This window comes from Aulonocara stuartgranti (assembly GCF_965226115.1).
Source record: "Aulonocara stuartgranti genome assembly, chromosome: 23".
NCBI classification, from domain to species: Eukaryota; Metazoa; Chordata; class Actinopteri; order Cichliformes; family Cichlidae; genus Aulonocara; species Aulonocara stuartgranti.
Window position 1 is genome coordinate 6,127,633 of NC_138958.1, and position 12,431 is coordinate 6,140,063.

At 39.8% G+C, this 12,431-nt stretch overlaps 1 protein-coding gene across 2 annotated transcripts; it reads right to left on the minus strand.

Moving 5' to 3' along the window:
* Positions 1-855: 855 nt before the first annotated feature.
* On the minus strand, positions 856-12,095 carry hapln4 (hyaluronan and proteoglycan link protein 4). 2 transcript variants are annotated; one of them, XM_082525801.1, is made up of 8 exons: positions 11,934-12,095; positions 10,691-10,808; positions 5,818-6,007; positions 5,396-5,568; positions 5,012-5,050; positions 4,183-4,298; positions 3,631-3,817; positions 856-2,068 (listed from the first exon to the last, which is right to left on the minus strand). In XM_082525801.1, the coding sequence occupies exons 1-8, from the start codon at positions 11,934-11,936 to the stop codon at positions 1,677-1,679; spliced, it is 1,218 nt and encodes a 405-aa protein (XP_082381927.1). In that variant the 5' UTR covers positions 11,937-12,095; the 3' UTR covers positions 856-1,676. The 2 variants fall into 2 exon arrangements, with proteins under 2 accessions (XP_082381927.1, XP_082381928.1); XM_082525802.1 differs by lacking the exon at positions 5,012-5,050.
* Positions 12,096-12,431: the final 336 nt, after the last annotated feature.

Here is a 12,431-nt window from a genome sequence, read left to right on the forward strand (position 1 = left end):
ATTTCATGGTGCTGGACTTGCCATGAACTTGACTTAATTACAAGCTGCCTGTTGCTATGACGATGACATGGTTTGTTCTGCTGTGTTGGTGCAGTGCCAACATGTTTCCGCTCAGAGCTGTGTTCGCTGCTCAGCAGCTTCTGTCACTGGCAAACAATCAAACGTGCGAGGAAGACAAAAGCACAAAAAACATTAGTGTGACACCCACAAAATTGATTATGAACACAAAAGTAAAAATCTTAAGTCTCACGTGAGACTGAAAACTAAGAAGTTGGGTGGAAATTTAATGGTATGAACTTTGCTCCTCTGCTTTTTCTTCCAACACCACTATCAGGTTTGTTTTGTTTTAAATGACTTTGTTCCATACTTATCCCTGGGTCTGTTATTTTGAGTTGTAAAGAGTGTGGTACACTGGCAGGTATGACTGCATGTAATGTCGATTTTAGTGCCAATTCTAGGTACTGTAGCTAGTTAACAGCAACAGACTTTTTTCAGGGATCAGCATTGTTGTCTGTTTTGCTATTGTCTGGTATTCATGCATGGTAACTATCACCCTCACTTTAGTAGAAGTTTTTAATGTGTGGCTAAAACGGCAAGAAGCTGTAAATATAAAAGCAAAATACAGCAGCGAGTTCGACAACCATGTTCAAATTTTGACATCTTCCTTTCTGGTGAATGCACAACCTGTGAAATTTTAAGATACTACTGCCCTGCTGAGTATTACACACTACTCAACTAAGCAGTCTAGATGTACAGTGTTTACTGCATTGCTTCTGTCTGAAAGTATTTCATTTCAGTTTTCACCCAAATTCAGAAAGATTTCATCATTGAGGGAAAGAAGTGCACCGACACAAGTTCAAACCAAAACTTTTATTTTCTTCTTGAATATCCATTCATTCAGTAGTTGCAAACATCCTCAGTTATAAAGATCACTGCATTTAGCAATGACAGTGCAATCGGTGGCTCTGTGCAGTCAACAGCAATTACTGTAGCTTGTGTTCATGTTAATTCAGCCCTGTGATCTACTCGCAGCCAAACAATACATGCTTGCTTAGGTTTTCGTTAAGGTGCTGCCTTAATAAAGGACTATGTGTTTAAAGTGCAATTATTCTAGTTCAGCATTTACTACTTGTTCTTCAGCTCTGAGGATGCGATTGTGAGGTCTTAATGACATTGTGCAGAGGGTCGCTCACCAAGCAACCAATCAGATATAGGCAGGTACAATAAAAACTGTGAATCTTGGATATTTTTTTTTCTGCCTGCCATGCAGCTCATCCCATTTCTCTCTCAGTAATGAATATTTTCACCCTGGCATCAGGATCACAGCGGGGTCCAAAGCATGATTCACTCACACATGTAAACAAGATCATTTATGTTAGACTCTCTGATCTGAGTGATGATCAAGCCGCTATTAATTCTTGCAGTTTTCCGGGTACAGATGTGCTAACAGTCACTCGTGATAGCTGAATGACTCAAAACGAAAGGAAAACCACCCTTATAAAGATGTCATCCTTAATTTTACACAGCCTTGTTATTCTCTCTGGCAATTCTGCAAATGAGTGCATCTTGTCTCTGAGTGTTTTTTGCTTTTTTTTAAATGTGATGAATGAAATCTGGCTGCTAGGCGACAGTCAAATCTGAAATTGCATCCCCCTCCTGCTCTCAGTCTTCCTACTTTAAATCACCTTTGTGGCGTTCACGGGGATGCTGTTGCTGCTCTTCCTCTTTGTCAAACTCGCTATAGTGCTTTTTGTCTTCCCAGTTCCACCCACTGCTTCATCCTTGTTTTCACGAAAACAGTAGACTCCGTAGAGGCGGAATTTTTTATCAGGGAAGCCAAGGTTTCGGACTCCTGGCTGGGATCCTCCACAGCGAGAACGGGGGTTGACTATGGGGTACCGAATGCTGCCATCCTCAAGCCAGCCTGCTTCACAGCGGTCCAGGAGTTGAAACTTCCACGCTGCATAAAGCTGACCCACTTTGGCCGCCACTGAACCGTCTCGAATGCACGCCTTAATCGCCTCCGCATAGTTCACCTTCTTGAAGCGCTTGAGGAAATACACTTTGCCTAAGGCGGAAAAAAAGAGAGAGGCGAAGGAAAGTTGTTTGTTGTAAGAACATGTTAAAAGGTGAAGGAAAACAGAGTCAGTGCATTGTTCAGGGGGGCAGAAGAGAAGCGAATGAGAGAAGGAAGCCCCAGAGACAAGCTAAGCCCTGAGGGTAGATATTCACAGTTTTCCTGGCCTCTCTGCCTGATTGTGTTCAGAATATCAAGTCATTCCAACAACCGTCTGGGCTGCTGCTCAAAAAATCGAAAGGCAATACTGTATCAGCAGGCAGAAGTCTAAAATTACTCTTAAAATGCTTCAATTTTTGCTTTCTTCATACCTCTGAGGAGACTTTTCGCCTGGCAGTATATTAAAGTATATCGGTATCCTGATAAGCTAACTAGTTTGAACTGAGCTGAATCACAAGTACCTTCACCTAAGAAAGCAGCACAGAATAAACAATCTAACCAAGAATAAACGTCTGCTGGTTTCTAAAGCCAACGGTTTATGAAAATCATCTCAGCGAGCAAAGCTTTGCAGTTGGCTCAGTTATTGATTTTATGCTTGTTTATGTGACTGGTGGCTATTAGAGAGGCAGAATATTGTCTCATATTTCCCCAGTGGACTTTCAGTAAATGCATTTCAGCTGGACCGAGACACAGCATCGGTCACAACCGCTGCTCAAACCTCCTGCCCACAACAGACTGTCCACAGTAATTAACACACAAGGGAAGCCATGAGCAATTGTTTAAGGTTTCTGTCAAACCACCTTTTTCTCACTAAGGAAAGGCACTGGTTATTTTAAAACAGTTTGTGATTCAATAAAATCATTTTTAACTGTTTTTAAAACTTCTTAAACACGGATGCAGACTCAAACCACAGCAGTTGAACAGTTCAACAAGCCGAACTTCTTCTCACTAAGAGTTAAATGTGAAGCTCAGTATCTATGACTCTTTAGGGGCTACATACCAGCATAAACTCTAGAAGGTTGTACTATTCCTTGGCAGGTACATTTAACTTCTAGTCTTTCTGTCTGCCTATTCCCCCAACAAGAAATATTTTGCCAGTTGCAAATCTGAGTATAGCAGTTTATTCTTATAATAATCAACGTGGGCTTTTTATATACTGTCTACTCTGAGCCAAGGTGTCTTTCTGGAATAACCTTTGACTACACATACCTTTCCTCCAGTAAAACTCTTTTACTTTTCTTTTTTTTTTTTGTTTAGGCTTGTGAACATGAAGGTAGCATGTGCAGACTCTCTGTGGGAATGTGATGTAAATCAAAGAACAGGGAGATGAAAGGCAAGGCTTTCTACCCAGAGGACACTGTGGCCCTAGCAGGGCTGAATCAACATACCCTGATTTAAAACCAATGGCCTAAGGCCTCAAAGATCACAGGGAGAGATCAGAGATCTCATTTCCCCCTGGTCTACCACTCATGAAACATCCTATTTTTAAAAGTAGCAGCATGACAAAGTAGCACTTGAAAGCTTTTGTTCTTTCTTAATATCATGTCACAGATACTTGATAGCACTTCTTATTTGTTGTATTGTCATGTATGTCATGTATCTCCATCTCTCACCGTTGAGCTTGGAAGTGAAGCAGAAAGCATCATAACGCTCATCTTCTTTGTGCCTATAGCCGTAGTTTCGAACACCAGCTGGGGTGTCCTTACGTCCGCACTCGTCCCTGGGATGAGAGATAGGGTACTGAACTGAGCCGTCCTCCAGCCATCCAGCATTACACCAGTCTAGTCCCTCCAGCCATGCCTGCAGAAGAAGATAATGTAGGTCAGTGGGTCGATCTAAAGGATTAAAGAAATTATAAAGAGGGGAACAAATTCAGTTTATCTCTTGTGACATAACTCCATTGCACTTGACTTTACTCCATAAAGCCTCTAAGAGTTGGAGGACTGACCTGCAGTAAAATTCCTGATCTCCATATTCTTAATTCCAGACTTACTACTGCTCTAAAAAGTTAATGACATCAGTAAGTAAGCATATTGTAATAACTAAAAAAGTACCTGTAGACTAATGTACTATGGATGGTGTTATCTCTATGCATCCTAACTAGCAATACCTTCTCAGTATGACATACCGTCCATGTTTAATTCAATTAAAGTATGTGTATTCACCTTGTGCAGTTGAGAATGAGAAGCTAGAATGGCATCCTGCTTTTTGCAAGCATCCTCAGCCTGGTAGTAGTTGAGCTTGTAGCGCCCCTCACGGGGATAGTAGGGAAAGACCACTCCTACAGGCGACAGAATCAAAGTAGGAAGCTGTAAATGTCTTTAGTTTTTCTGAATTTCATACAGACATTAAAATTATAAGATTTATTTTAGGTATTTAGTTATTCCAAAGTTAACAAATTCCTTTGTCGCAGCAATTAAAATTAAATTAAACACCACAGACATATAGAGTCAGGTAAAAAAAAATGAATAATGAAGAGAGAAAGTGAAGAGATATGTGCTGTCTTGGAAAACACAAGGTGCACCCTTTATGCTTCCATGGGAATTAAAAGCCAAAGTTGCAGCCAGGTGCACTTGATTAACGGATCGTGAGAAAGCGTGAGGAACTCTATAAAAATAGTGTTGGCAGTTTGCTGTACTGGTGCATTCAGATGTGTGTTAACACACTGGGAACAGAAGCGATTGTTACTGTCCATCAGTCTTGAAAGGATAATAACGACATTTCTAAGCAATTTAAAGTCCATGATTGTACAGTGAGAAAGATTATTCACAACTGGAAAACATTCAAGACAGTTGCTGATCTTCCCAGGATTGGAAATCCTAGAAGATTTACCACAAGGTCAGACCCTAAAAGAAAGAAGAAGAAGAAGAAGAAACAAGGAGCTACATCTCAGACTCTACAGGCCTCTGTTAGTATGCTAAATGGGTTGTTTGGAAGGGTCTCCAGGAGAAAGTCTCTAGTGTTAAATTCAAGTCCAAAATGCTGGGGCAGCACCTTGAGATGACTCTGCATAAACAATGAGCTGAAGCAATGCTGTAAAGAAGAGTAACAAGTAATAAGTAAAATGTATAGATCAATCAATTAAAATGCAGTATGACAGTTAACTTAATAAGACAAAAACAAATTTGAAATCATAAATTCAATAAGATAAGTATACCTTTAAATAACAGTATTTAATAATAATATCATTATATAACAGAACAAAAATCTTCATCTTCAAATTCAACAAAGCAAACTAAAAAATCATTTAAAATGACTTTAAAAATACATGCATATAAGATGGCATTTAGGTCTCACAGTATAACAGTGTGCAATGCGGTGAACTCAAATAAACTGAACATTTCAACAAAATTAACTACAAATGGCCCAGAGCCTGACCTTCTAAGTCAAGGTTGACAAATCCTGTATCGTCTTCCATGTCGTTAGTGACCTCACACTCGTAGCGTCCATAGTCCTCCAGCGTGACATTTTGGATGATCACCGATGCGTCGCCTGGTCCTGCTTGCTCCAGAAACACACGGCCACGATACGATCCAAACACACGCTGCTGCCTGGAGAGATTTGAAAGACACTCATTGTCCTCAAAACAGCTGCTGTTAGCAAAATGATTGAAAAATGCTCCAACCTGAGAAAATACTTGGATGATAAACTGTGTGTGACAGAGTTTATTATGTCAGTGCATCTTATCAATAAAATTAGCGAAACTAAAGCAAATTTGGAAAAAAAAAAATCATGAAATCATAATTAGTTAAAACAAAAGTGCAAGATGAATCAACTGAGAATAACGATGCAGAATTTACTTTCCCAGTGCTACAAAGACGTCCTCGAACTGCAGCGTGTCCGTCACTTTGGTCCATTTAATCCTGATGCGAGCAGGATCGACGTTCTCCGGCTCATGATGGAATCTGCAGGGCAAAGTGATGGAGCCACCCCGATGTGTCACCACTTTACCAGGGGCAGTCTGCACAATCACGGCTCCAGTGTCGTCCTCTGAAAGGAAAGAAGAAGGAGGGAAAATTGGCTCAGTTTATTTCACTGCTACTGATGGAAGATTTTTAGTAATATATTCTTTTATATGCAGGTTTGTGACTAATATTTCTTTTTCTTATTACTAAACAGAAGTCTATTTTGGGAAATATGCGACCCATACTTGTAACTGTAATCATGAAATTCAGTCTCTGAATCTATTTGTGAGGCTTATCTCTCTAAGATGCCTGCAAAAATTGAATCAGCATCAGCTAATAAAGCGTGTGCTGTTTACTTGTGCCATCACATTACTGCTCCGGTAATTGAGCATATCAACAGAAGAGAACGTTTTTTTCCTATCGAAGGGTCCAGCAAGCAGCACACTCATCTTCCTGTCTGCTCTATCATGACATTACTCACTCTACAATTTTAACCTCCACTTCTGCAGAGAGCGATTCACCAAAATTACCCAAGACTAATGGTAACCACAGTCCTCTTCCTCCAAATGGACAATAACAAGACCTGTTTAGCATTTTTGGCAGACATTTGTTCAGACGCTCTGTGTGCACACGCACCTAGGCAACCAAAGACTCACAACATGTGTGGGGTAAACATTTAAAATGTTTAATGAGCAGCTGCAAAAGGTTTTCTGCTATGTTGTGACCAGATAAAGGCACCTACAATTATCCATGCCAGCCAGCAATTAGTCCTGTCACTACTTACTGGTCTCTGCAAAGTTGTTTATCACCATCACAAATAAAAGCATCAAGTGATGTTTAATCAAAACTTTGAGCGCATTATTTCTCAGCGTTGGAGGTTATGTTGTGACATACTTATGTTAAGCCAAATAACACAAAGTTAACATTTTCATTAGGTTTTAAAAATTTCCAGCAGTGATAGTGTTTTCAGATCCAAGGGGTTCATCAGTCACTTTTAAAAAGGGTCACACTGTTTACTCTGGGGATCTGCAAATGTTTTAACCCTCCTGCTGTTTCATCTTCACTTCACCTTTTCTTAAATTAACATTGTTTGGCTGCTTTATGCTTCTAAATCATAATTTAATGTGGACTTTCATTCAAGTCAGTTTTATTTAAATAGTGGCAAATCGCAACACTTGCCTCAAGGCGCTTTGTATTGTAAGGTAAAGAGCCTACAATAATACAGAGAAAACCACAGCAGTCAGATGACCCACTATTAGTAAGCACTTGGTAACAGTGGGAAGGAAAAACTCGCTTTTAACAGGAAGAATAGGCAGAACCAGCCATGGAAGCATGGCTTTTCATCTGTTGAAATCTGCTTCAACCTGTTGGGGATGAGGGAAAGGAGACAGTACAGGCAATACTGTGGAAGAGAGCCAGAAATTAATAATGACAAATGATTAAATGCACAGTGTTTTATAAACATACACAGAGTGAAAAGAGGTGAGTGAGGAAAAAACAGTGAATCATGGGAAGCCCCCAGCAGCACCATAACTAAGGGAGGAATCAGGGTCACCTGATGCAGCCTTAACTATTTGTTTTATCAAAATGGAAAGTATTAGGCCTACTCTATAAAAAGTGGTGAGGGTGTCTATCTCCTGAATCCAAATTGGGAGCTGGTTCCACAGAAAGTTGAAGGCTCTGCCTCCCATTCTGCTTCTAATTACAGAGGAATCACAAGAAAACCCGCAATCTGAGAGCAAAGTGCTCTGATGGAGTGATATGGTGCCGTGAGGTCTTTAAGATAAGATGATTATTGATCATTCAACACCCTGTATGTGAGGAGAAGGATTTAACAGAGAGCCAATGAAGAGGCTAATATGGAAGAAATATGCTATCTCGTTCTAGTCCTGTCAGTACTCTCACTGCAATATTTTGGCTAAACTGAAGGCCTTTCAAGGATTTTTTTAGGACAGCCTGATAATAGTAAATTACAAAAGTACAGCCTAGAAATAAATAAATTCATGAACTAGTTTCAGCATCACCCTGAGAAAAGTTTTTAATCTTAAAGACATTGTGCAAACGCAAAAGTAGTCCTACACATCCTGGTCAGAAACAACTCCATGGTTACTGACAGTGCTACAGCAGACCAAGGTAATGCCATCCAGAGCAAGCATCTAGTTAGACACCATGTTTCTAGGTTTTTTGGGGATGAGTTCATAACCTAGGTTTCATCTGAATTCAGAAGCAGGAAACAGGTCACCCAGATCTTTAAATATTTAGGACATTTTTGTAGTTCAATGATTTGCTTTGTGTAGTATGGCTTCATTGATCGATAAAGCTGAGTATCATCTGCATAACAATGAAAATGTATGTTATGCCTTTGAATGATACTTTCTAAGGGAAGCATGTTTAATGAAAATAGAATTGGTTCCAGTATCGAATCCTGTGGAAGTACATAATTACACCTTTAACACGTAACCTCTAATACCTGTAAAACATTATGGTCAATGATGTGGTGAGTGATACCTGCACTGAGGTCTAACAGGAAAAGCACAGAGATGAGTCCACTGTCAGATTCCATAAGAAGATCATTTGTAAACTTCACTAATGCTGTTTCTGTGCTGTGATGAACTGAAAAAGCCTGACTGAAATTCTTCAAATAAACCACTCCTCTGGAGATGATCAGATTTTAGGCCTACAGAGGATTTCAACATTAACTATTTCATTCATCTTCTAGTCTAAACACAGTGTAGAAAAAGAGTAGAAAGCAAGTGTGTGACTCAAGTGAGCCAGTACCCGACTGACTTAAGTTTTCCATCATGTTTTAAAATGTCCAGTCTAGAAACAACCTAAAAGGAATAGGAATTGATGAAACATAAAGTACATCATATTTCAGTTTTAGGATTTTGCATGTCAGGACAGAAAAAAAGAAACATTTTGTCCTTAACAGGCCTAAAGATTATGTAAATAAAACCTCAGATGAACAACAAAATGTGGCATATTGCATTTAAAAATAGTCATTAATCGTTTATTTGTTTGTTTAAATGCAAAAGCAATGTGTGAAAAACTATTCACCGTTACTGCTTCCATGGGAACTGAGTGGGAAAGTCACAACCAGGCGCTGCTAATAAAATGCACTTGATTAAATGGTCATCAAAACGTTTGAGCATCTCTATAAAATCAAATCTTGGCAGCTTGCTGGTCTGGAACATTCAGGTGTGTGTTAACGAAATGCCAAGAACGGAAGACAGAGAAACAATTGTTACCACCTATCAGTCGGGGAAGAATAATAAGGCCATTGCCAAGCAATTTGAAGTCCATCATTCTGCAGTGACAAAGATTATTCAGAAGTAGAAAACAATCAAGCCAGATGCCAATCTTCCCAGGAGTGGACATCCCAGCAAATTCACCCCAAAGTCAGAATGTGCAAAACAAAAGATACATCTCAAACTCTGCAGGCTTCAGTTTGCATGTCAAATGTAAAATTTGTGAAAGGGCGAACTGAACAGTTACAGCCTATTTGGAAGGTTTGCAAGGGGAAAGCCACTTTTCTCTAAAAAGAGCATTGCATCATGGCTTAGGTTTGCAGGGCTGCATGTGAACAGACTGCAAGAACAATGTCCTTTGAACAGACAAGACCAAAGTGGAGATGTCTGGCCATAATCCACAGTGCCACACTTAGTGAAAACGAGAGTATCAAAGTGTTTTAGGGCAACACAGTGGTTAGCACCCTCACCTCACAGCAAGAAAGGTCACCAGTGGTCTTTCTGTGTGGATCTCTCTTAGGGGCTTCTCCTCAGGTACTCTGGCTTCCTCCCACAATCCAAGGACATGCTTGTTAGCTTAATTTGTCATTTTATTTTGCCCGTAGGTATCAGTGTGAGCCTGAATGATTGTCCACCTCTCTGTGTTAGCACTGCAACAGACAGCAACCTTTTCAGGGTGTACCCTCACTTTCACCCCATGACTGCTGTCATGAACTGAGAGTGAGTGTGCTTCACGAACCTGTACCTATTTGTATCTAGAAGCTGATAAATTCACGAAGTACCAGCATGTCTGTAACACATAAACTACATGAATAAATAAAATTATAAACGTTATGTTGAACAACAGCAAGAATTCAATTATTTTAAACTGTTTTATTTCAAGAGAAAATAGATCTTTTTAGCTTTTACTCTGAAGGTAATATAGACAACCAGAAGTACTGCAGTCAATAGTTTAATCTTTGACATTCTCTATTTTTCTGACAAGACAAACGTTTATCTCGGTCCTCAGGTGGGCAGTGTTTAATTGGGTGCTCACAGTTCTGATAATGAACAAAAGTGAAAGCTTTGCTTGTGAAGATTATCATTGTTACAAAATGGCCAAGGCGGTTTTGTCTGCACAGCCCAATGTCACGGAAATGAATGAATAAAATCGCAATTGCCAAGAAATTCTGCACAAAATACTGTGGGATGTGGAATATATTATATATTAATGTGAATACAGGTGCACTGAGTTTGGAGAGTTAGTGGAGAGCTCCGGATCCCAAAGCCCATAAAAAGTTAAAGAAGTCTATTTTGCTTGGACTCTAAGATAACCCAGCTGAGGTTAATAAAGCTGTTCAGATTTTTCCAGTAACTTTTCCACCAACTTTTTATTACTATCTTAGTAAAAAAAAAAAAAAAAAATCCTGAAGAAACTCTACATATCATTCATGTTATTGAGCAGATAAATGCAAATCAAGATCTCCTCACCTTGGAGAAGTGTAATTGTTCATACAAATGAAAGTGTTAACTGGTCTTACCAAGAACATGCACCACTTTCCTCCTTCCTTTCTCTATGCCAGCAGGCGAGGAAGATACCGAGAGAGCAGAAGTCAGGATAAATGCCACAAAGATCAGAGGCTGGAGCTCCTTTGAGAACTGCAAGAAAGGACAGCTCATACATGACAACCAGCGCAATCGGAAACAACTTAGTAGAACTTGCTGGCAGTGCCTTGTAGTAGTTGAGCTTGACAGTGTCAACTTTGATACATCCTAAACAAGTAGGATAAAATCAACATTTCCTAGCACTTTCCAGCAATAATAAAACTCAACCAGAAAATGCATATATTGCCTGTTTAAATGCTCTGCACTGAAGCTGGTAACCAAATGGCTGAAAACAGACAATCAATTATATTAATCAATTTTTTAGCTCACAGTCACAGCACAAAAGAGAAGCATAGTTCTCACAGCATAGTTTAAACTTATAGCTTGTTTGCTATTTTTTATCTGCACTGCCATGTGTCTCAATTAAGAACTGGAAGTATTTTAAAGATTTTTTTTTCAGTGAAAAGTCCTGGATCAGAGGCAGCCAGCTAGTAAACAAAAGACTACACACAGGAACAACACAAAAATCATGGCAGCTACTGAAGAAAAACATAAATGTGGTATTTGTTGTTGTTATCATACACATTAGACATAAGGACTGTTATTACCTGTTCTCTGGCAGGTACCACAAAAGGGTAACTTTGCTAAAAATAAATAAATAAACACAATTCTCCCTGAATGCTATTGTTGCACAGGAGAGTGTGTAATGCATGGACAGAGCCAGCATGTGACACCAGTGTTTCTGCTGCATCAATATATCCATGATTGGTCGAGGGGATGGTGCAATGCAAACCACTCTGCATATGCAGAGGTCAGAGTTTCACTTCATTGTGTATGGAATAAAATCATTATAATAGTCATCTTAAAGGTGTCAAGGCAAATGCTGCCACTGCATGCACTGCTAGAGGTCTGCAATGTCAGCGTCACCTGTGAATAATCACTTCCTATGAAACAGCTCTGGTGCACCACATAAATTCTGAACATGAATTCAGGCCTCAGTGAAGCAGAGTAACTAAAGCAGCAGCTATTGTACATGCACATTGCACACTATAAACAGCCCTGCTGCATCATTTCTCTCAAGGTTAGTCCAATGATCATCCCTGCAGCTGCACGGTAACGTAGCACACAGAACTGCCGAGCAGAGCCATACTATCCGAGCATAGAAGTGTATGAACTTACCATGGCTATCACAACAGGATTAATGCCTGGATGATGACGATGTGATGCTGTGAAGCGTTTAACTCCTCAGCAAGGCTAAACGCTGATCTGCAGCAGCACTCACCTCTCTCTTGCACCCCCCACCCCCCACCTTTCTCTCTGTTTCCAGTCCCATTGCTGTTCTCTCACTCTGCAGGGGAACCACCAGTGTTTGTGGGTCGTTCCCGCAGTCCTCCGATGACGCAGCACATATTTGATTGTGCACTGTGCGTGGATACGTCTTCTCTGCATTATAAAGCCAATTAGAGTGTCACTTATTCGACTGTCACATTGATTCAGTTAATGTGGTGAAAGCTTATTTACTTTCAGGCAAACCAATGTTTCTTTTCAAGATCAATATCAATAATAGAAACTGTTTGCATGAAATGCTGACTGAGAATTAAGACTGATTGTTGTATTCAAGACAAATCAAATTCACTTAGATAACTTTATGGCTGAGTAAGAGAAAGGTAATAAAGA

Bases quoted from the DNA above. Each gene is read 5' to 3' on its own strand.
- hapln4 (XM_082525801.1), bottom strand. The intron at 5,569-5,817 runs GTAAATTCTGCA...AAATCTCTCCAG, and splicing joins GTCTTTGTAGCACTGGGAAA to GCAGCAGCGTGTGTTTGGAT. The intron at 4,299-5,011 runs GTGCTGCCCCAG...TGTCGCCTGTAG, and splicing joins TTATGCAGAGTCATCTCAAG to GAGTGGTCTTTCCCTACTAT.